The sequence below is a fragment of the Odontesthes bonariensis genome, chromosome 13, assembly GCF_027942865.1.
Source record: "Odontesthes bonariensis isolate fOdoBon6 chromosome 13, fOdoBon6.hap1, whole genome shotgun sequence".
Lineage (NCBI taxonomy): Eukaryota > Metazoa > Chordata > Actinopteri > Atheriniformes > Atherinopsidae > Odontesthes > Odontesthes bonariensis.
In genome coordinates this window covers 3,103,226-3,127,214 of record NC_134518.1, presented here as the reverse complement: position 1 = coordinate 3,127,214, position 23,989 = coordinate 3,103,226, and the positions used below count along the sequence as shown (strand labels likewise).

Genomic DNA, 23,989 nt, shown 5'->3' with positions numbered 1-23,989 from the left:
AGAAAATAATACCTGGAATGGGACAAGTGAGGATATCAGATTGACAAGTCAAAATGACACAATAAAAATAATTCCATACTCACAAATGAAACAAATCGACAAAGATAATAAAGAAAAATATTGCAAACAGTGGAAAACAGAAACTCAAACAATCAATAAATTAGAATGTTATCATTTATCATCCCGTCCAGGCACGCTCAGGACGGGAGATTGGACTGAAGATAAGTTTCAGTGCAATCTGTTAGATAAGAAATTGTTTTTGAATTGGCTCTATATGAACGAATTGGATTATTTTATGAATAATTATGATTATAATTAATTGAATTCCAATTGGCTTGAATTGGACTTTGTTATCTAAGTGCCTTGAGATGACATTTGTTGTATTTGGCGCAATATAAATAAAAATGAATTGAATCATTTACTGGACAGATTATTCCAATTGGCTCAATATTTAACCCAAATAAAAAAAGATTGAAAAAAGACAAACCCTTAAACAATATAGACTTAGTGACCACAGACTTTGTAACTGGATCGCCATGAAAAAGAATGGCCAGAAAGAGCAAAAGGAATTTGTGTCCACTATGACACAAGAGGAGAGACAGAAACTCACTTTCTCACACATCGTCCCAAATACAAAGAAATTAGAGGAGAATTATTTCCCAAATCTAAAGAAAAAATCCCAGACTTCCTCAGCCTCCAACAGAACAAAATACTTCCAATCTTTCTGGGAGGAGCCAGCTCTACTGGCAGGAGAATACATCACTGCATGTCACGCATTAAGAAATGTTTCAATGTGAGACTGCTCATTTATTTCTGCTAAAATATTTATTGTTTATGAAGTAAAAACAAAAAAAAAAAACATTACTACTTTTCTACTAATTATCACTGTTCTCATTACCACTTATTTTACATCCACACAGAAACATGCATATACACACAATTATTTTCTTATTTCATTTTGAAGTTTTATTCCATTTATGTATATATTAACTTATGAAGTGGATTTTTTTTTTCATTCACTCTTCATGCTTTAGCAACAAAGTCTGTGACGTTCATGCTAATAAAGAACATTTCAATTGTATTGAATTGAAAGAGAAAAAGACTGCAGCGCTTCCGTATCAGGCTGCATGCTAACTGTAAAACCCACAATGTGGAGTCAGAGTCCACATCCACTGGAGTCACTGTTCCAAATGCTGGCTGATTTCAGCTGATGCAGCACAGCTTGGACCAGGTGAGGGATGGTGATGGTGCCGACTCTTCCTCCTCTGCGGTTCCACCCGGATGCACTGAACAGAACACTGATGACGTCGCCGCTTCACATCCTTCCAGTGAAACTTTCTGGCTTCCTGTTGGAATCTCCACTGGGCACACATTTTCATAACCTCTTTCATTTTCAATCAAATATTTACTTCCAGCCAAAATTCTTGACTTCTAAACACAGCTCCCAGCTGCACACTCTTAAACAAACTTTAAGAAAACTTGAAAAGGAAAGGCCATTCATTAAACTCAAACTCTATTACAGGGATTAGCAGTACTCATTTTTTTACTCATAGAATTGAGTCTATTAGGGAAAACTGCTTCTTTTCCTCAGCTGGTACAAATACAATGTTTGACACCATGACCCTAGAAAACAGGGAAAGATGTCACCAATCAGAGCATCTAAATGATCAACACGTCTGTTGAATGCCGTACCAACTCCACTGTTTAAGGATCTTCTTTGATCAACACTGTACGTGATCAAATTCATTTGTTTCTTTGGAGTTTTCTTTTTTTTCTTCTTGCCTGCTGAAGTGATGATGAAAACGTGCTCCATGTATTTGTCACATGTAGGCTGGACAGCTGCAGCGCCATCCTAGCTGCTGTCCAATAACTCCCTGAAGATCTTTCATGTAATCCAAAACAATGCAACCAGCGTAGTGGCCGCTGCTGCCACGAGGCACCAGATCTCTCCACTTTTGGCCGGCTGGTTACCAGCTCTCTGATGGTACAGTGGTGGATTAGTGCCTATGGACTGCAGCTGGAAACATGCTCATCTGGAAAGGCTCCATCAGTGCTTAGAAGAACAAGGTTTAGAAGAACATGCTGACTTCAGATCCTATGTTGTTTGAGCTGTCCTTGATCTTAGAACTGCTTTCAAAAGAGTAGATCATGAGCATTCTGCTGAAAGATCTGGGAAACAGGAGAAGAATAGGAACAGATGGCTTAAGAAAAAAAGAGGCGGGCATAAACTGGAACTGGAGGTACCCATCAAATGTATTACACACTGAATACTGAAAGTTCTGCTAAACACTTCTAACCCAGCACACTTTGATGTCTCCAAATCACATGAACACCAAAACAACATGTTAGTTCAGGGTCACATAAGCAGGCACCAGTTCATTAGAATGCTAATCATACCACCTCTAACTCAGTTGATGACCACACAAACTCAAATATTGCACAATGTTTGATCCGTCCTCAGAGCCTTTGCTGTACCTAAGTCGGTGGTTCGATTCCCTGGGTCACACGTTTAAGTGATCTTGGGCAAATGAACCCAGTGATGCATCCATCAGTGTTTGAATGTGTGACCGTTTGTTAGACCACGTCGAGGCAGTTAATGGTACAATCCATTCAAAATAATCAGGCCCTGAATCTAGTCTAATGGGAAGAAGAATTTAAGAATAAAAAAAAATTAAAAAAACACCAGAACATTGAAACTGGATTTATTACGACACTGAATAAAGTGGTTTGCATCCAAGTTCAGCAAGGATGCATCATGAGACCAGAATACTCGACATTCTACCTGCCCTACCATAAGCACGTTGCCCTACCAAAAGCAACTGTTGCCCTGCACGCACAACTGTTGCTGCTGCTGTGGCCTGCACGGGAGCCAAGGGAGCCAAGGGAGAGAGAGGTGAGCACACTACGAAAGACTCATCTGCCTCTCCAAGCTTCACCCTGTCAAACGATGTGTCGCCGGACCCATCCAGATGATCAAACTAAATGCGTCTGGTTACATAATAATGTTTCATGGACACACAGGAGCGGACATTTTCTCAGTTTGTTGGCCTCCAGCATCCAGGTGTGTGTTAACACGATGCCAAGGAGGAAAGACATCAGCAACGATCTCAGAGAAGCAGCTGTTGCTACCCATCAACCTGGGAAGGGTTAGAAGGCCGTTTCCAAACTATCTGGAGTCCATCATTCTACAGAGAGAAAGATTATTCACAGGTGGAAAACATTCAGGACAGCTGTCAATCTGCCCAGGAGTGGACATCCCAGCAAGGTCACCTCAAGGTCAGAAAGCCAAGAGCTACATCTCAGACTCTGCAGGCCTCAGTTAGCATGTTAAAGTTCATGACAGCACAGTTAGAAAAAGACTGAACAAGTATGGCTTGTTTGGAAGGGCTGCAGGAGAAAGCCTCTTCTCTCTAAAAAGAACATGGCAGCACAGCTTAGGTTTGCAAAGCTGCATCTGAACAAACCACAAGACTTCTGGAACAATGTCCTTTGGACAGAGCAGACCAAAGTGGAGATGTTTGCTCATAATGCACAGCAGCACATTTGGAGGAATCCAAACACAGCATATCAGCACAAACACCTCACACCAACTGTAAAGCACGGGGGTGGAGGGCTGATGATCTGGGCTTTTTCTGGACCTGGGCACCTTGCAGGCACTGACTCCTGTCAGCTGCTGAAAGAAGGATGGAACCTGACTGGGATTCTTTTTGAAAATTCCATAATTTTTTCCCTCTACTTGATTGGGGAATAAAAATTTGATGTAAATTTAATTTAATTGATTTATCTATTAAAGTATGTTCTACAAAGCCAGAATAGTCAGCTGTTGAACAACAGTTTATTTAGCCTAATCTGTTTAGATAAAAAGAAAAAAAAGCAGAATGAACATTCTGTAAGACCCCACATCTTTCTGTAAGTGTGCTTTTTGCAAGGCGAAGATTTTCCATTCCACATGAAGAAATAAAATATTTTTAAAAAAGCCTTTTTTCTCAGTTTTGCAATACTTACCAACCATTGTTTTTTTTCTGTGCACTTTACATTAAATTTAGGTGTAAATTCACTGGACTGAAGGTTTGTTAGTTTCCATCAAATGTACAACGGATCAAACTCTCCACTCAAGTGCAGGAGGAAAAATGTCCCTTTACACAAAATAAAGGTGTTATTCCAGATCAAAGCTCTGTAAAAATGGGGTTTCTAAATGAGTTCTCAGTTCAGGAAGACTGGTTCGTGTAGAGGAACGGAAAGTTTGGTGATACAAAACAGCTTTAGAAAGCCCCTCCCACATTTCAGATCATTTGTACTTTATCTTTATTGTTTCATTCTAACTTCAAAGTTGAGAAGCACACAACATGACTCAGAGGCCCTGACAATAAAAAGGTGGAGGTGGATCTACAGTGCCACGCCTTACCTGCGCCGCATGCAGCCGCCTCCATCTCATGACACCTGATGAGGTGATGTTCTTCAGCACGAGGGACAAGACTGCCCAACATGCATCGCTTCAGGACCGTCGGAAATCCCGTGCAGTTCAGAGCCAAGCCAAATGCACTTATTACCCGCTGATGCTGGCTGTGACATCATCAGCTCAGTTGTTGCCAGGTAACAGACTCTCCGCTACACTTTCCAACAGTTTGCCAGCTCATGTTTATCCTTTTTCATTTTCTTTGTCCTCGGCAACTCGTACAGCAGCTGTCCAATTTCCCTCTGAGGACTGATCAAGTATTATTTATTCCATACATCCACTTCCCTATTCTATTCTATTCCCCTGCAGAGGCAGACGGCCTCTGGGCAAAGATCTATTCAGAAATATGACTGGCAGACTACCCGCTGCAATATCTGCCACCCTGGGCTCTTGTACATCAGTGTGAATCAGTGGCTGTGTTCGAAACCGCATACTACTCCCACTACTCATACTGTCTGAGTTAGTATGCGAGAAGTTCCCGGATGCATACTAGATTCGCCGAAATGTTGGGTATGCATCATGAGGTTACTACTCATACTCAAACTACCCAAGATGCAACGTAACGTCGCCGATCGTCATTTCTTTCAAAACGGCAGTTTCAAGCTAGCTACGAGGGTAGGTTCACGTCCTGTTTTCAAAACAAAAACACCGTTATCGTATCGTGATGGCTTTCCCCATGATAAAAGGCAACGGGTATTTTATTTGGTGAAAATAACCGGAAGTGCGGTGCTCACTGCGGCTAGCTTTAGTAGCGCCGAATTCGTGGGAACAAAATTGTAAACGGTCGGTATTTTGTCAGATTTTCAGCACGTTGGGGGTCTAAAGGACTACTTTCTCGCCTGAAAATGTTTCAAATGTTGCTAAAGTTTACAGAGTTTAGAGCTTAAGAGAAATCAGCTTCAGCCCGGCTGATTTCGGCTCGGGCAGGAGCGAAATGCATTGTGGGTAAACGCTCTGCATACTGTCTGATCGATGAGTATGCAGTATGGAGGTATGTAGTATGCGTTTTAAAACACAGCCAGTGTGTACTCTGTAATGTTCACTTAGCAAGAACATCTAACAGCTGCAGAGCAAATCTGTGGAAAACCGACAACTAAATGTGAAATAAAAGTGATGAAAAACAACTGAAAACACCACAAATCAGTCATGGCTGCGGATTCGTGTTCCACTCTTTTTCCCGCAGCTGGACGAGAAAAACTTGGGCTTGATGGTCCAAGTTAAGTAACGTTTTTATTGGCATTTTTGGAGAAGACCATAGGTTTTACAACAGATTTAGTTATTCAGAGCTCTAGACAGAGGGAGAGAGCAAAAGTATCATTCTACCATTGGCTCCTTATATTATCAACAGGCAGACTCTTAATCACCATAAGAAAACAAAAACAAGAAAAAAGTCCAACAGTTTTCTTTTTGTAAATAAACATCCAGGGTTGAATCATTCAATCATTTAAGAAACAAAAAGAATAGGTTTTTAAGTTTACATGTTTTACCATTTACTTGGTAAAGGAGGAGTGAAATAATTAAGGAGTGAGGAGGGAAAGATGATCTGAGATGTTTCCACTGGGAGAGAAGAACAGAAGCTCAGCTGACTATCTTAACCAGTCTCCAAAGAAACCTCAGAAAGAAAAAAAGTCAATGCAGAGGACAAACAGATGGGGAGGGGGTGTCTGGGGTGGGGGAAGGCGGCTACAGCCTCCACATCCTAAAAAAAAAAAAAAAGAAAAAAGAAAAAAAAAGAAAAAAATCCCCAGTGGAATTTTATGATTTATACACATATGAAAATATAGATAACACAACTGACAAAGGCTTGTGTAAATCTATATATTTCCATTACATAGATACTTATGAAGGAAGAAAAGACGCAGACTTTCTGTTTGCCGCTTGTCCAGGAAGAGAGACTTGTTGGTCCTGGTCTCCAACAGCAGCTCTGGTCAGGGATGGGATGGGATCAGAACCCTGCAGACACAAACAGAGACGGCTTCATTACAACAGGTGGTGCCCCAGGCCGGCGTCTCAAAGCAGGGAGCAGACAACAGGACCGCATGGAAGGATGAAGCAAAAACAGACAGAAAGAGTGGATTTGTTGGAGGGACCACACCCTCTACCTTTAAGATCGGGCTTTAAACTTTCCTTTCTGATACATTTTATAGTTTTATAGTTAGGGATGGCTCAGGTGACCCTGAAACATCTTTAGGCCTAGATGGCTGGGACCTCCTGCTCTCTTTGCCCTCTTCCCTCTCCATGTACATGTGACATCATTGTTGTCATTAACTTGTGTTCCTCCTCCTCAGCAGGCATCCCTGGCCTGGTGCTTGTTGTCCCCCTTTCCTGTCCTCTCAACCCCCAGCTGGTCAGTCAGATGGCCACCCTTCCTCGCTCTGATGGCCAGCTGATGGGTTGTTGTTTTTTTGCTCCTCTCAGGGAAATCTTCCATATATTTTAGCCTATCAGGACAACTGGACACTGAATGCAAACCATCTTAGAGGGTGCTCTGGGTTCCCTAATGGAGGACAGGCAGATGACCTGTGTGCGTATTTTAAAGTTTTTATTCTCTCTGGAGGAGCAGTTGACAGTTGGTGGTGTAGCCCAGAGGGAGACTCGGTTGAAATCTCCACGAATGCAGTGCAGCGTTGCGTTTGTAGCCTGGCAGAGACAGACGGTGACATCACAGACACAGAATATATACACCACTACTGATTAACACAGTTGGACTCTCCTGGTGGATAACATGGATGTGAACTCACAGCTGGCAGTTCAGTGTTCTGGGTGCAGATCTTTGCCTTCACAGTGAAATGTCCAGGATTACACCATCTGTGAACAAGCACTGCGATGCCTCCACCTTTGGTGTTCGTGCCCAGTAGATCAGACTCTGTAAAATGCACAAGACTGCATTCTTTATCTGCCAGCGCTCTCACATTACCCATCAGTGTTGAGGGCAGAGCTGGATTCCCCGTCCTCCTCCTCTCTCCGGGTCTGGCTCCTGGCTGACACCCATTGCGTTTCCTCTGTAGTCAGTCTGGGATTTGGGGTCTTTTTCGGGCATTACTTGACACTTAAAAAGCTCAATCAGCTGCTCCTGTCTGTGCACAACTCTTCTGTTGGCATGGTAACTCATGTCAGAAGGAGGAAATCCCCCTAACCACTGGGGACCATCTTCCTGATGCATTCCTGAATCTTTGGCATCGTGTCCTGGACAGTGGCTCTCACACTCAATGGACAAATGTAAAATGTAATGGTCCACCACCCCAGAGAAGGTGCCTAAACTCAGGGGAAAGCATCCCTTTTGATGAAAATAAGGTGAATTCTAAGCTGTTCCTATGCACTCATCATAGTTAACATGATGAATAATGCTCAGATGAGCTTTTTTTTTTTTTTTAAACTTTGCTTCAGAAAGCCTAACCTGGACACTTCAAACCTCATATTATAGACCCATTTTAAACTCCCTTTTCTGCTGGTATTTCTGCAATTGCAAGCCTCATTACATGCACACGACATTGCTGAAGCTTTAAAGGCCTACAGAAAGCTGACACTACACCCAATACATAATGATAATACATACACAGAGGAACAATAATGATCATTGGACTACACCAAAACATTTCATAAAGGCATGAAATTTGCGATTTTGAATTTGCCGCTAGGAAACCTTCCTGGAATTCCAGACTGGGGGCGGGGCTTCCGTGCGACGTCACAAGTGCCATGGGTTTTCCTGGCTGCCTCAGTGTTGCCAATTTAGCGACTTTTGGCCATCTCTGGCAACAAAAAAAATAATCTAGCGACTTTCGGGCTCAAGCAAAGAAATCAAAAGCAAGCAAATAAATCAAAAAAAAATCACTGCAGGACGGCGGCAACCCGGCATACCGTCATTTCCTGTCAAAACGGCAGTTTCAAGCTAGCTACAACGAGGGTAGGTTCACTTCCTGTTTTCAAAACAACAGCACGTAATGGCTTTCCCTATGATAAAAGGCAAAGGGTATTTTATTTTGTCAAAATAACTGGAAGTGCGTTGCTCACTGCGGCTAGCTTTAGCAGCGCCGAATTCGTCGGAACAAAATGGTAAACAGCCGGTATTTTGTCAGGTTTTCAACACGTTGGGGATCTAAATGACTACTTTCTCACCTGAAAAGTTTCAAATGTTGCGGGGACAGAGGAAGCAGAGAGACCTGCGGTCGGAACTTGTGTCTGTGCTTCCCTGTCCGCCTGCCTCCTCTCTGGTGAAATCAGCCGGAGCCATCCCGCCGTGTTCAGCTCCCTGCGGTGCGGACACTCAGGGGGAATCCACCTGGCGGAGAGCGGACACACCGCGGGATGGTTGCCCTGAAATCAGCCGGCAGAGCGATGATCAAGAGCCCCGACGTGGACATGATCGCTCTGCCGGCTGATTTCCACTCTCCACCTGGTGGAGAGTGTGTTCGCTCTCCGCCAGGTGGATTCCTGTCCGACCGCAGGTCTCTCTGCTTCCTCTGCCCCCGATGGTGTGAGCTGCTGGTGCTGAGGGCAACACACACACTTCGTACATCTACTCGCAATAAAAACTGCACTGAACCCAACGTTTTATATTTCCAAGCGACGTCCCGCGGCACACATCGAAATTTACTGTGAAGAAGCTGTCCAGGTCTGGCAAACTGCTGGCTTCGCTACTAGAACTACTGGTGATTGTTCCAGCAGCTGGCACTCGTGACGTCACGCACCTGTCGTTCCAGTTTGCCAAATTCGAGTCAAATGTGGTGATAGTTTATTGGGCCTAATCAGGACTATCCAGGGGCCTAAAATTATTTTAAAATCATAAAAAAATTCCATGGTATATAAGGAATCGATCTGCTATTTCAGTTTTGTGCAAAAAAAAAAAAAAAAAAAAAAAAAAAAAAAAAAAAAAAAATCACCTTTCTGTAGGCCTTTAAAGCCCTTCAGAACACTGAAACTGGCATTTTAACAGCTTTAAACCATCTTTAAATTGGACCTAACAACAGCAACAGACATGTTTACCACAGCGTCACGCACAGATATTCAGTTCAATTCACGAATATTTCGTTACTCCCTGACAGGAAATGACATCACTTCAGTATTTTTATTAAAGATGTGCTTTTGCTGCAGATGGATAACAAAATAAATAAGCTGACAGAGATGTAGAAAGTTGACGTGTAGCAGAGAGGAAGGTGTGTTGGAAATCTTCAGAGATCTCCGTCAGTGAGTGGGGGTGTTGCTTCTCTCACAGGTCAACTCTCAGTGGACAACATGGACAGCCAGCAGTTCAACATCTGGGGTGCAGAGACGCTCCTTCTCAGTACCAGGTCCAGGATTCCACCATCTGTTAATCAGCTCTGTGACCCTCCTCCTTTACCTTTAGCGTTACCTCTGTCTGAAGTCTCTGTCTGCCCGGGGTCTTACAGCTGAGCAGAGCTGGAGTTCTTCCTGCAACCAGGTCTCTTCCTGCTGCATCCTCATCAGGGCTCCAAGCTCGTCCATTTTATCCACCAGTGATTTCACACTTCCCATGATGATGAAGGGATGAATCGGTTTAACCTTCTCTCCCCATTCTCGCCACTCTGCATCTGAGACATCTCCTCTTCAACTCATCTGGATTTGGGGTCTTATTCCTGGCATTACTTTGGAAAGCTCAGTTAGCTGCTCCAACAGCTTAACAACCTCCCCGTTGCCATGGTTATGCATCATAACAGATGTAAAAAACTGACAGTTACCAGCAGAAATTCTTCCAAACCACAGAAAAAGGCTTCAGAAATCAGGAAAAAGCTCAGATATTGAGAGATGGAGAATAACAGATGATACCCGAGCAAATACACGACTGGTAGAAACAGTGTGAGCGCAAACACATGGAGGTCAGTTGGAATGACTAACTGTTCAGTATGTCTCTGGCCTTGCTGTAGGTCTTGCTTCAGTTCTGTAGTCACTTGTGTGTTTGCTTCTTAAGTTTTTCTGACACATTTGTCATTCCACCCCACTTCCACATTCAGTCCTACATTGGGTACGTTACACTGCAATATTCCCATGTTAATTTATCACTGATACTAGGAAAATGTATGGTGGCTTCAGTAATGTACAACCCCAACAAGAATGATGGAATCACCACACATGGAGGATGTTCAGTTTTAGTTAATCAAAAATGTAATTTTTCCCAATAAAGTAGAGGGAAAAAATGACGGAATCATTAACCAAAAGAGTCCCACTCAGTCCTTAGTTTCAGCTCCTCTGACTTTCTGCCAGCTTGAATTCTTTGATGGCTTCACTGATAAAAACAATATTCTTCATCAGTCAGGTTCCGTCTTTCTTTCAGCATCTGACAGATCAGCTCTGCAGGATGGAGCCTCGTCATGGAACAATGTTTTCAGTGTCCACCATAAATCTGAACTCAGACTGAGATCCGGACTGTTTGCTGGCCTCGTCACTCAGCTGATGCGTCTTTCCTGAAGAAAGTCTGAACCCTCTTTGCTGTGAAGGGATGCATCAGCATCATCCTGAAAAATGAGCTCAGCATCATCAGAAACAAACCTGTGCGTTTCCTGTGGAGGTAACGGCTGCCATCTCCCCTGGTCCTTTACCTGACATCAACCCCATATCATCAATGATGGTGGAAATGTGCTGGTTTTCTACGGCCAGTCTTTTCATTGGACCTGCACCAAACTAAAGTTCCAGCATCATCTCTTTGTCCAAAGCAGATTGGTGATCTCTCTGAACATCACTTCCATCCAACCATCCACAGTCCATGACTGCGTCTCTTCAGCCCACTGTGACCTGGTCTTCTTCTCTTTAGCTGCAAGTAATGATGGTTTACTTTTGGCTTTTCTGCTTACATGGCATATCTGGATCTCACTGCAGGTAATGTCCAAACTCGTTTTTGTCAGGGGTTGTATGTAAAGTCACATCAAACCAATTTTTTTAGTCTAAACATTTGATTGTTTTTTTGTTTGTTTTTTAAACCATCCTGAGAAATCTCTTGTTATTACTTGCAGGCCACACCTAAGTGTGGATCATTCATGTCACCATCACATGGAACAGAGATGAATGCAAAGTAAGGAGGGAGAAGCAGTGTTTCTCTTTACACTAATGAATATGGAAAGGGAAAGTTAATGAAAAAGAAAGTGCAGTAGAATCAAGAGGTGTGTGATCAGTTTTTATCAGCAACAACATAACGTCAGTGTGGAAAAAGCCCATTGCCAAGCCCCAACACAGGAACAGAATAGCATGGCAGCAAAGTTAGTAGTCAAATTCCCCAAGGACGTCTTTGCTTCTGCAAGACAGACCAATTGTTGTTTTTATTTGTTTGTTTTTCTTTATTTTGGATTTTCTGATGTTTTAGGGTGCCTCCAAAGAAAACTTTTCCAATTTGATGCTCTTATTGCTATTATTAGATTTTTGTAAAGGGGCACTGGGGTATGGGTTAGGAAATAAAACAATATCTAACTTCTCCTAGATACAAGACTGAATGAATATATGAGCAATTGGTGTCTGTAAAAAACGTCACTTGGCTGTTTGCTACTAACCTTTCATGTTAGGCTTGGGTTTGTCAGTTTGCTTGCCTGTGGGCGTTTGTGCCTGCTGGCCCTGGCCCCCTGAGGAGGCCCCCTGCTGAGCTGCTTTCTGTTTCAGCATGGTCCAGTCAAATGTGTAGTCATACTGGTGGTTCAGAGTCCTAGAACACAGAAACACATTATTAACATTGTCTGCATTTTCCCTACAATTGTTCAAGTCTAAAGAGAATCCCCACTAAGCCCTGCTCAGGAAAAAAGATGACAATTCAAGTAGCATGAGTATATGTTGGGTTTGTGAGACCGAGTCCTGCGGTATTGAGGGGAGAAAAAAAAAAAATTCGATTTATGTCATTTACCTAAATGATGAAACACTGCAGCTCAGTTTTGGAGTCTCAACTACCTTTCTAGCAGCTCATTTCTCTGCTCTTGCAGCCTGCTGCATCATGTTTGTGTGTAACAGAGCGCAGCAGCGCAAAGATGGGCACGAGTACTACCCCACTTATCAATTATGCTTCTGTAAGTGCAACAAAAACTTACCAACTGACATTAACTAGTCTAAAACCAAAGATAAACGGTAGAAGTTAGTCCTAAACATCTGAAAATATGTCGGTATCTGAGACTATGATGCGGCTCATGACAGGGAAGCTCATTTCTGGTAGAGTCCTTGCACACAAACATGAGCTACAACTGAGTAAAGATGACTTCAACATACATACTGACATAATTGACTGAACTATGGTGGAAGGACAGCCCAAGAGAAAAAAAAAATAGAAATATTGTCACATGGCAACAACATGGATGTCAGTATGCATCTTAAAGGTTGCTTTGTTACAGCATTTATTTTTATGGTACGACTGTAGCAAGGCGCAGCATGTAAGATGATGACCAATCAGCAGCAAATTCAGAACTAAAGAAATACCAACCTCTTCTTTGTTATACTACATTAGTTAATAAGGACAACCATCATTTTAGCCAACATGATTAACTTAAGCAGCCTATGACTGTCCTACTTCAAAATTTTTTCCATACAGTTGAAATTGGCTGTTGTGTTTACCTGAAAAGAATGCGAAACAGCTGGCGCAGATACATGTAGTCTGGAGCCTCTTCAAAGCGCAAGCCACGGCAGTAGTTCAGATACATGGCAAACTCTGCTGGGAAACCCTGGAGATGGACATTTATACAAGTGAGGTTAGAGAAGTGGAAGCATTTGAAAACAGGAAATAAAGATCGGACATTTGTGAAATATAAACCCATTTGCATGCATTTATTCTGGTACATAATACATTATGTTTGTTGTGTCATTCCTTTTTTGTACTGTACTGTTAACTTTTTCAGGTATTATCTCCAAAGTCTTTATTGAGTCACCTCATTTCTCCTTCCCTCCAACCCCACCAACTCAGGGTAAAAAAAAATAAAAATGTATTACTGAAACTATGTGTCAATACATAGCACATTCTGCAAAGCATTTATGGCAGGCATGTGCCATGCTACCAAGAGTTGCTGCATCAGACTCTATTCTTCTGACTTGCATGTTGCTCTCTGTTTTTGTGTGGCTATCAACAGCAAATATACTTCGGAGTACCTGAAATATCAGTCATCACAGAGCCTCATATGCGATCCAACATCATGTATACAAAATGCTGATTCCCACAGCATACATTTAGCGTCGTATCCTAAAATTTATACCACTCCCTAATATTTCCTGTGGTATTCACAGCAGAGTTACCGGTGGATCTGTGTTCCAACCCTCGGTGAGAGTCATAAACTGTGGGCCCTGTCAAAAGAATGAGATCACATCCACAACCAGCAGAAATTAACTTCCTCTCTTGACTGGCTTGGTGTACCCGTAAAAGAGCTGGAGGTGGTGACCAGGAGAGGGAGGTCTGGAGATCTGTGCTAAGATGGCTGCTGCTGCAACCTGGGAGTCTCAGGATTCAAGACACAGGATCTTCCAGGTAATCAAACTGTAATGGGATTACAGCAGGGACAGAATAATTGCCAGAAAAAGAGCTGAGGGACAGCAGCATGGATGGAACCTGGCTCTGACTGACTGACTCTCCAGAGCTAATGCCTGCTTGAAGGTGGGGGCAGCCACCAGGCAACCAGCAGCAGACCCAACAGCTGATAGAGTGGGACATTTACTGCCTGCTTCAGCTGTTTGAAACTGACTGGGAGCTGGGAGTATGTTGGGAGCAGTGCCCACACACAGCCATGAATAAGTAGAATCATCTACTGGACTAAATTGACCTGCACTCCTAATTCAAAGCAAGGAGTCGACTCCACTTTGTAGCATGTCATTGTCTCAGATGTACTCACCTTAATCATAGAATTTATCCTAACCTTTGAGTTTACATTAGTTACAGCTTCTGAGAAGAAATTTACATATAGAAGGTGTCTATCAGAGACTGCTGTAACCAGATTTAAAGAATGAATTCCATCATCCTTTTCTTCACTGCCATGTGCAGATATGACAGACGACGACTACCTAAACTTTACTCCAGCAGCACTTGACTCTCTTGTTGACAGCACTATAGTTTCAATGCGTACAACACTGGACAATGTTGCCCCTCTGAAAAGGAAGGTAATCAGTCAGAAGAGGTTGGCTCCTTGGTATAATTCACAGCTGTGTGCTTTAAAGCAGACTGCAAGAAAGCTGGAGAGACAGTGGTGTTCCTCTTATTTAGAAGAGTCTCATTGATAGAAGAGAATAGGAACAATCCCAGGTTTCTCTTCAGCACTGTAGCCAGGCTGACAAAAGCAGCATTCGGACAGAGCAGTCCTAAGAACGCAGTTCTAAGAACGGTCCTCCTCAAATTTTGTTCTAAGAACTGCCCTTCCCCAGCGGAACTGTTTCAGTCTGCATTCTCACATGAGTCGGACCAGGTCGGGACTGATGCGACGCAGCCGTCTGCGACAGTGACGTGTTACTTTAGCGCCACATTCAACAACAAAACAGAACAAAACAAAACCCGGTAAAAGTAAGGAGAGAAGAAAAAACACCACAAAGAAGCTAATATGGAGAGCGGGGAGGCCACCGTGTTCATGGTCTGCATGATGGTGATATTAATCATGGACGATGGCATCGGGCGTCTAACATGGAGGCTGGAAGAGCTCACAGAGAGTCAGGAGAAGAAGGATGGAGCGCAGGCCATACTTCTTGGTTTCATGAAGGAAGGAGAGCAGAGCGCCGCAGACAAAGGAGACCACGTGGAGGTTTAACTTATTAAACACGCCAAGGTTGTGTCTGTGTCGTATGAGGAAACATTTCAGCCTGACAACATGACAAGGGGCGGAGCTACCGACCACCAAACACCTCCGTCAGATGTGTTCCTATAGAACCCAGAACAGACCCAGCTGAGGAGAAGGAGCTGAAATGGTTCCAGGAACTGAGGGCCATTGATGTATCATCAAGTACAGCAGCTTTAGAAGTATCTTTAGAACCTGATTTGTATTTAGACGACTACCGTCCAGTTGATCTCTCTGAGCTAACAACAGCAATAGTCTCTTCTAAACCATCAACTTGTGTTTTAGACCCAATCCCAACCAGACTGTTCAAGGAGGTTTTCCCCTTAATTGACAGTTCCATATTGGATTTGATCAATCTGTCTTTGTTGACAGAATATGTACCTCAGCCTTTTAAGGTTGCTGTAATTAAACCTTTACTTAAAAAACCTACTCTAGATTCAGAAGTGTTAGGTAATTATAGACCTATTTCCAATCTCCCTTTTATGTCTAAAGTTCTTGAAAAAAAGTTGCAGCTCAGCTTTGTGATCACTTACACAGAAATAATCTGTTTGAAGAGTTTCAGTCAGTGCATTTTTACCTTACAGAGGACCTCAACAGGGGTGGACATCTTTTTTTCTGAGATCTTCTCATACTTCTGCTTCTTTGTGGCAGCCTGGCCAACACAAAAACATGAATAATGTTGTCAATAACACAATGTCCCTAAAATGTCTTAGGTTTAAAAACAGACCACATTAGCTTATGTAGAGGTGATAAAAGCTATTTTTGCAGATTTCCAGTTGCTCCTTCATTTGATGGCATTCCCATGTGGACTAAAACTATATTGTCAAATACATATGACAATTTGAGCAACTACATGTATCAGGAAAAAAAACAACCTAAAAATGACGGGAAAAGAAGACTGGTACTGGAACACAAGGTGGGCTTTACAAAGCGTGTTAGAGTCGATCATGCCTTCTTACCTTTAATCCTTGCCATGGCAGACTGGTTCTGTTGAAGTACATCAGCACATAACCGAGAGACTCCATGTCATCACGGCGACTAGAGACAAAAATGTTAATTGGCGACTAGAAAAGTAGAACATCACTGTCTCTGACATGGTAAAAATGGTGATTTCTCCCGTCTCACTGATGGACACTGGACAACAAAACAGGCTGCAACAGTGCGATCAGATCAGAATAAACTTACTTATCTGTGTTGTGCTCAGGTTGTTCTACTTAACAAAAAGGGTTTGTGCCTCGAGGCAGGATTTGTTACTGTAGGCAAAGTAACTTTAGTTTTTAGGGCTCAAGGCCAACTTTAGCACAAAGTCACAAAGTAAAGTAGTGCTTTAAGAAGTTGTATTTATAGACAGCACATATATTAATCCCAATCTTTTCCTTTAAAGAGTTTGATTAATTACTGGACTATATATCAGCAACTATCAAAGCTACAACAACAACAACAAAAAGAATGTGTAGGATTGCATGTTGACTAAAACTAAATGCAAATACTGTTTTTGAACAGTAATGAACACGATCAAAGTTTTACCCTCTAAAATGAAAGAGAACATTGAATGAAGTGATCGGGAGAAAAAGTTAGTAAGGTGCTGGCATTGCAATTAAAAGTAATAGGACAGTTAAGAGCACTAAAGTAGTATATTAGGGTTTTATTGTGAGAATGCTGATTAAGCATTGTTTTTCTGTCTCTCTTTAATTTTCGTCTTTGTTCTTATTCTTCTGTACATTTTTTGTCCTTTAACTACCACTGCATACTTTCACCAATTTTAGTCTCAAAACGTTCAGCTCGTTCAGGAGATTTATGCTCTATATTTTGGTATTTCTGACTTTGATACTTTTTAAAATATTTAACTTTTATTTTTGCTCCTTTTTGGTTTTTATGAATGAGCAGCCAGCAAAGTGAGCACTGATAACTTTCAGCTTTTTCATTTTTTTTTTAAAAACAAATTCCTCTAACTTTCATACAGTTTAACTTACAGAAACAAATTGTACCTTAAAATATAGGAAAATTGCTCCTCTTTCAGCCGATGTAACCTCTAAAGAGCTCACATTTACAGAATTTCAGCTATGAGCCTTGAAGCGAGAGCAACCTTTCAAATTCTCTCACTAACTCCAATGGAAAGTTTGGTGTGACAGCAAACAGCTTCAAGTGTGTTCAACTCGCTGCCGTTTAAAAATCTTTCACTCCATTGAAATAAAAACTACATTCCTCTAACCCTCTAAGCCTTCTGGTGCTGACGGTCTTCAGGTTATCTTCCTGGCTCTTATAGTTTTCTCACAGGAGGTCATAGTATCGCTTCAGCCATTTTCTGCTACTTCTGGGTGTGAGTTCGTTACAAACATTCCTATCACTCTGCTACATATTACACTGCAGCCATTTTAACTATCACTCACTTGACTTCTGCTAAAATTTCACTAGTTTCAGCTTTTTTAGCATGGTCAGCCAACCCCATTCAGCTCGTGAGCATTCTCACTGCTGTTTCACAGGAACAGCTTTTTCTAGTTAAACTTGATTTGGAGTACAGACCCTAGGTCTCATGTTTTCAAATGCCAATAAGTTAGAAATGGAAGAAGAAACATCCCAGACAAGATTTCTAGAGTCAATTTTTAAAGGGGAAAGAAAAAAAAAGAAAAAATAAACAAATGGGTCAAAGACGTCTTTGAAAGCCGTCAATGAGAAGCAGGTAATATGTGTTGGCAGACAAACCTCTGCTCAATGCCCAGATGTGCGTTGATGGAGGCGTAACGTGCTGTTCCAGTCAGATTCTTGTCTTCTCTGTAGGGGATGTGTTGTCGTGTTCGGTTATCTCTGTACTTCTTCGCCAAACCAAAGTCGATAAGGAACAACTGACAGAGAGGGAGAGAACAGATTTTGCATCAGTCAGTAACTATGGTCCAAAATCAATTGGAAAAAAATGCACAAAATAACAAACAAATTATTTCATTTTAAATTAAATTTCAAGATTATCATTGCATTATGAAGATAACTTGGTGAATGTGTTATTATGAACAGGACATGAGGTGTCATACATACATCTAAAAAATATGAAATTGCCTTGAACAACTTCAATGCAGTAATCTTTGACCACTGTTCATCTCAACAACAGTCCAATGGTGAATATTACTCAGTGACAAATGTTTACTATAAACTGACGGTGAGTACGGTATGTTGCTGCACTGATCCATTATATCAATCTCTTTGTTCCTTCTCCTACCAAGGTCATCCACATCAAACTGAGGTTGCACTTCTGCTCACGGTAAAGAGTGGCTGCTTTCCAGGAAATATGACCCTTGTACAACTTAGTTCCACTCAGATATTGATCAGTTGTGATTGCAACAGAATCCAGTTTTCTTCCCATCCTGGGTGTGTTTCTGCACATTTCCGGACAAAGCTCACAAGTAGGGACAAGTCACTAAGCAGATCAAAAGCACATCATTGTTACAGAAAACAGCTACTTTAAACAACAGCCACAGAAACTTTTGCTGGCCCCACAAAAAGACTTATGCCAGGGACCACTAGTAAGAGCACGTTTTAGTGAGGTCACAAAACAATCGTTTGAAAGCTCAGCTTTCATTTTGTTCTCTACTGGCTTATTCAACTGATTTCCAAAGACACTGCCTTGGCCATCGATACTGTAACAACGCAGGGCACTCTGCTGCAATGGGAAACTGATTCTGTTCCAAAGGCCATGACACAAACCAACAGCGATGTCAGAGATTTTCCAGAGGAGGCAGGGTCCTAAGCTCAAGCCTGTTCATTCTGCACCAACCAGATAAACACAGACACAGTAAATGCCTTTGTACACCAAGTTGGCATTTGTCGTACGATGCCATCACACATTGGGGAAAAAAAACAAAACATCACATTATGCCATATTTACACACCGACCAAAGTTTTTCGTCGGTTATTAGAGTTTTTGGAACTGGTTTAATTTTCCATGTTTCTTTCGCATCAGTCAAATGCTTTTTGAGAGATGTTTGGCCGCTCTGAGCCACCGTACGCACGGCATCTGACAAACTGATTCATTCAAATTCCCAGCACATGAGAAGCGCACAGAGACGCAGAATTTACAGACAGGTTATGACAGATTATTATGGAACAGCTTCTACTGATCACAAGGCAAAGTATGCACGAAAGAGTCGACAGAGACTTTGCTATTGGCTGCTATCCGATAGCTACTCATTTCTCTTGTTCTGTGTGACGGCAGTTGAAACTGTGAAGAAATTGTGGCCACCAAGAAGAAGAGGTGGAAATATATGGATGCAACATCGCCTTAAAATCATCCACCACAAAGAGAAGGCAGTGTAGCCTTTAGATGCAGAACAGATGGTAAAAGCATCTGCGGTCTCTTAACTTTTATCAAAATCAAACAAATCCAGTATTTTCTTCATCTCTTAAGTGAAAGGACCACATAATTATCCCCACTGCGTGGCGACCATTCTGCCCCGTACTGCGAAGATACGCAAGGATCAGATAAATGACACACATCGGACTCAGTGTGATAAACGATATGTTGGATGAAAAAAAACATAAAAAATACGAACTTGGTGTGCAAAGGCATTAAGGCCGTTAATGATCACGCTGCTGGTAATGACACCCGGTTACGCCAATGGGAGGTCATTAAAATAAATGTTGCATTGGTGTGTAATTTCGCCAAAACAATGTAGGACTCCGTAGTTTTCTCTGGACCCCTGCCAAACCTGACGAGTGATGACACGTTTAGCCTCATGTCCTCCTTCAATCGCTGGTTGTCTAGATGGTGTCCAGCAAACAACGTGGGCTACAGAAATAATTGGTAATCTTTCTGGGAAAGCCTGATCTGATTAGGAGAGACGGCATCCATCCCACTTTGGAAGCAGCTTCGGATATATTGGTCACCCAAACCTATGACAACCCAGGCTTGAGACCAGGATGCAGAACCACAGCGTGAAGCCCTTTGCAGACATGAATGACATACATCATACTATTAAAGTGATGCCATTCAGTTCTTCAGAAACTGGTTACTGGGACAGAAGGAGCCACGCTGCACACGCTACATGCCATTTGCTCCAGATTAGACAGATTCAGTGAGGTATAAATGTTTCTATGCTCAGTTTTCTCACATGTCAAAGTTTTAGAAAAGGAATTGAAAAATATTTTTTTTTAAATGATTCCTCCTTTATTTGTTGTGATATGATATGTGATATGAGTTAGAAAGTTCAGCTACTTAGCATGAATTGGCATTTTCTGACTCTTATTATGAGCTGGACTGAAGTGAACTTGAATGATTTGCAACTAGGCTGTTATTAAAATTGTTAACTATAAAATGCTCTTGAGGTGGCGGTTGTTGTGAATGGGCACAATGTACTGTAAATACTGTAATACTGCACTGAATCTACATGTTGAATCTGTGTGGGGTCTGGGATCTAAGTGAATTAGCTCTACAGTATGTTACTGTGAAATTAACGTGTTAGTTTTTGATGCACAAGGCTTATAGTTAGAAAAGGGAACGCACAAAACAATCGATATTATGCATTAGCCTTAAATGAAACCAAGTGATCTGAGCTGTCGACATGTGAAAGCACACCTTACTCATGGAAACTAACATGTGAACAAATAAAGACCTTACTTTAGGCAAACGTTTTCTGACCCTCCAATGCTTTCACCAATGTACAACTTTCAACCCAAAAGATCTAAGTCAAAGACTATCCATGCATTCGTAAGCCTACTCTGTAAACCAAAGAGTAACAAATCATTTCTTAAGCAACTATGTGAAGCACTGTGTGCAACCTCATCACCCTGGAAAGTGACTGAAAACTGAAAGCAGGTACAACACAGCAGCACAACTGGTGCCTTCTTACAGCTGCTCTCCACTCAGTCTTTCAGTGTGTCCCTTTGTATCAACTGTAAATGCATTTGACTTTTGACATGACACAAGACAGTGTACCTAAAAAATAATTAGAATGACTAAGAAAAAGTTTTTTTTTTTCCTTTGACATATGGAAAACAAACATGTCAGAAGTAGAAGTCCACGATTCATGATTTGGCCATTTTATCAGCCCCGACTGGTTGGTTAATAATCTACTGAAGAACATGGAATTTGGCCTATGGCTGCTCAGCCTGTGCCAGGTGCAAGGTCATTGTAGCGGTGGGTTGTGGTTCAGGGGGAGAAGTAGATCCGGGTGGTTCAGGAAGCAGTAACCAGGTGACCCTCACAAACAAAGCAACAGGGTGTTTCTGAGCAGACTCATTTTCTCTTCAAATGAAGCAGTCCTACATAGAACGGTTTGAGTTTAGAATGTGTACACTCAATGTGTTCCACTCTAACAAAGCACCAACTCTGGTGTGAAGATGGATCCATGGTGAGCAAAATAAGTGTCTGATCTACACCACAAACAGTCTGTGGATCTACACTAGGAAAGAACGAAAAAGTAACAGAAAAACTGCTACACTGGAGCCTGAACAAATTCCTGACAAAAGACATGTCCACAGCAGCAGGTGGCGGTGCTGGGGGCCAGGTGAAGGAAGCAGTCAGACATGAATGGGCAGCATCTGGTCCAGGCTCAGACTGAGAAACAGACAGAGCATACTGGAAGAACTGCAGTACCCTCTCCACCCTGTGTATGCTGTGATGGTGGTCATGTCCGTCTTTCAGATAGAATCGCAGTTGACACCATTGGTTGACTGCTGCCAATGGTACAGCAGCTGCCGGAATTCTTTTGGTTTGGTTTTATGCAACACTTGCACTTCAACATTATCCCTCATTCAAATTGACATTACGGATTCCACTGACCAGACCATTTTTTTTATTTTTTTTGTTTTTCCCCAAGTGGTATTTTCCTCTTTTTCCTGATTTCATCAGAACCCATGAGCCAGTTTCCTGTACTCTAACCCTGGCCACACAATACATTTTCCAGCACTTGAGGTTTCAGGTCTCTATATTCAATTCAGTTTTATTTACAAAGTATCACAACAAATGCCATACATCTACAATCAGAATCCAATCAAATCCAATTAATTCAATTCCAAACTAGTCCAATTCATACAGAACCAATTAAAAAACAGAGTTGCTTAGCTAAGCTATTAAATAACAGATTCAATCATTCTTGGCATAGAAAGGAGCAGAGCTGCATTAAACTAAGCAAAGAAAGGAGTCCTTCCATTCTATGTCACTCTGTCCAGTTTTGTGATTTAACTCTAGAAACCGGTGGCTTCATTTGCTTACAAACTGATTTGAATTATTCCTCCTCTGCAACGCTTCTGGAGACTGAATCAGCTGGTCAGTCAGTACATTGGTATAGCCAAAGGTAGACATGCTGCCATCTTTTAGATCGCATCACAGTGCTAGTTCTAGCTAAATATGATGGACTCCATGTGATCCCAATTCTTTCAGGGTCGACTGTACAGATAAAAGCATCATCAGGAGGGCTCCGATTAGCAGGTCTACGGCTCCTTTCATACCTCCCGACGACTGCTGCAGCCATGTTTCACAAACAGATTTTTCAATTGCAAGGGCTTTTTGTTTTCACATGAAGCCTTGATGCTGCAGAGCTCAGAGGTCACAAAATGAACAGTTAGCGTTTTCACAGCTAATTATACAGCCCTACTCATGCAATCAGGCCAACAAGAAAAAAGTGCACTCAATTTTGTTCCTATAACCAGTGTGATCACAGGTGTACTAACTTATGCATGGTTCTTCATTTCAATAACTGATTTTCTCTAACAGGTAACATATGAGGCAGTTAAGAGTTCTCATTTTTGAGAGGTAATACAACTTGGAATCATAACGTGTTTCAGTGATGTTGCACAGAGACCTAACTTGTGACCTAAAACTATGATTTTTCAGGTGAAATGAAAAAATTAGGACCAGCTTAGCTCTTAAAGCTTATTTCATATCATTAATGTCAAACTGAATTATTGCTGGCCAGTCATCAGAGCAGACAGGAACTAACTTTTGAAGAAGACAAGCCTACAGAGCCATGATTACAGGAACTGGAACCTTATTGCAGTGGGGATCAAATCTACACACTAGACAAAGCTAATGGGAATCTGTAGACCTCTCCCACTGTAACAATGTGCATACTGGGTAATGGAGTGCATACTTTATGTATTATGCAAGTGCAAGATGGGTGCTACTGGACTGATTCACGTCAAACCAATGTAGTTAGGTATGATTGCAAAGCGACAAATGCTGTTGTGAGGCAGCTGGTGTTGTGGTAAAGGTCACACCTGGTTTAATCCTGAGAAAGATGGGTCCTGAGAAGAGCTAACAGCCAAGCTTCTTTTCCTCTTCCCCACTGACGAGTCTAAACACTAGAGCAGACAGTAGAGGGGCAGGGGTCAAAATTACACAGCCTCTATCCACCTTTAGTCAAAATCAACATGAGTACAACAGCATCTTCTGTTTGCACCCACATGGTTTTTATCCTTCATGAGCAACTACCAGTGTCTTACACCTCTAGAAAAGGCACAAGCTTTTGTACATATGTACCTACACAGGCCAAGAAAAACACAGTGATACAGATGGTGATACAGATATGATCCTTCTGGCCATCAGTCTAGAAGAAACCACATGACTGTGATTTGCTTCTGTCAGGACAACCTCGAAAAGATCATCCCTGTACAGCAAAAAAGGGTCTGTAAAATGGGAGAAATGCTTCATATCAAGTCTGACAGGGATCGTAAAGGCCTGTGCAGACAGCCAATACTATGTCTTAGAAAGGTCTGGGGCAAAAACAGGGACTGCGGAAGCAAATGGTAAAGGACCAAAGGTTGGCCATTTACAGAGGAAAAATGCATATAAAACATCTAAAACATTTCTTTTATC

General features: G+C 41.9%; 1 protein-coding gene across 4 annotated transcripts in view; it reads right to left on the bottom strand.

Annotated features, from left to right (window-relative positions):
• Positions 1 to 5,667: 5,667 nt before the first annotated feature.
• csnk1a1 (casein kinase 1, alpha 1) overlaps positions 5,668 to 23,989 on the bottom strand; it is a 38,332-nt gene continuing 20,010 nt past the window's right edge. The window contains exons 5-11 of one of the 4 annotated variants that reach the window (XM_075480814.1): positions 23,392 to 23,475; positions 17,890 to 18,029; positions 16,146 to 16,224; positions 15,764 to 15,838; positions 12,995 to 13,101; positions 11,953 to 12,101; positions 5,668 to 6,409 (exon numbers count right to left, since the gene is read on the bottom strand). In XM_075480814.1, coding sequence (XP_075336929.1) covers positions 6,402 to 6,409; positions 11,953 to 12,101; positions 12,995 to 13,101; positions 15,764 to 15,838; positions 16,146 to 16,224; positions 17,890 to 18,029; positions 23,392 to 23,475 — 642 coding nt within the window. In that variant the 3' untranslated portion in view covers positions 5,668 to 6,401. Of the gene's footprint in view, positions 6,410 to 11,947; positions 12,102 to 12,994; positions 13,102 to 15,763; positions 15,839 to 16,145; positions 16,225 to 17,889; positions 18,030 to 23,391; positions 23,476 to 23,989 lie in introns of those variants that run through there. The other 3 variants (XM_075480816.1, XM_075480817.1, XM_075480815.1) reach the window with 3 other exon arrangements.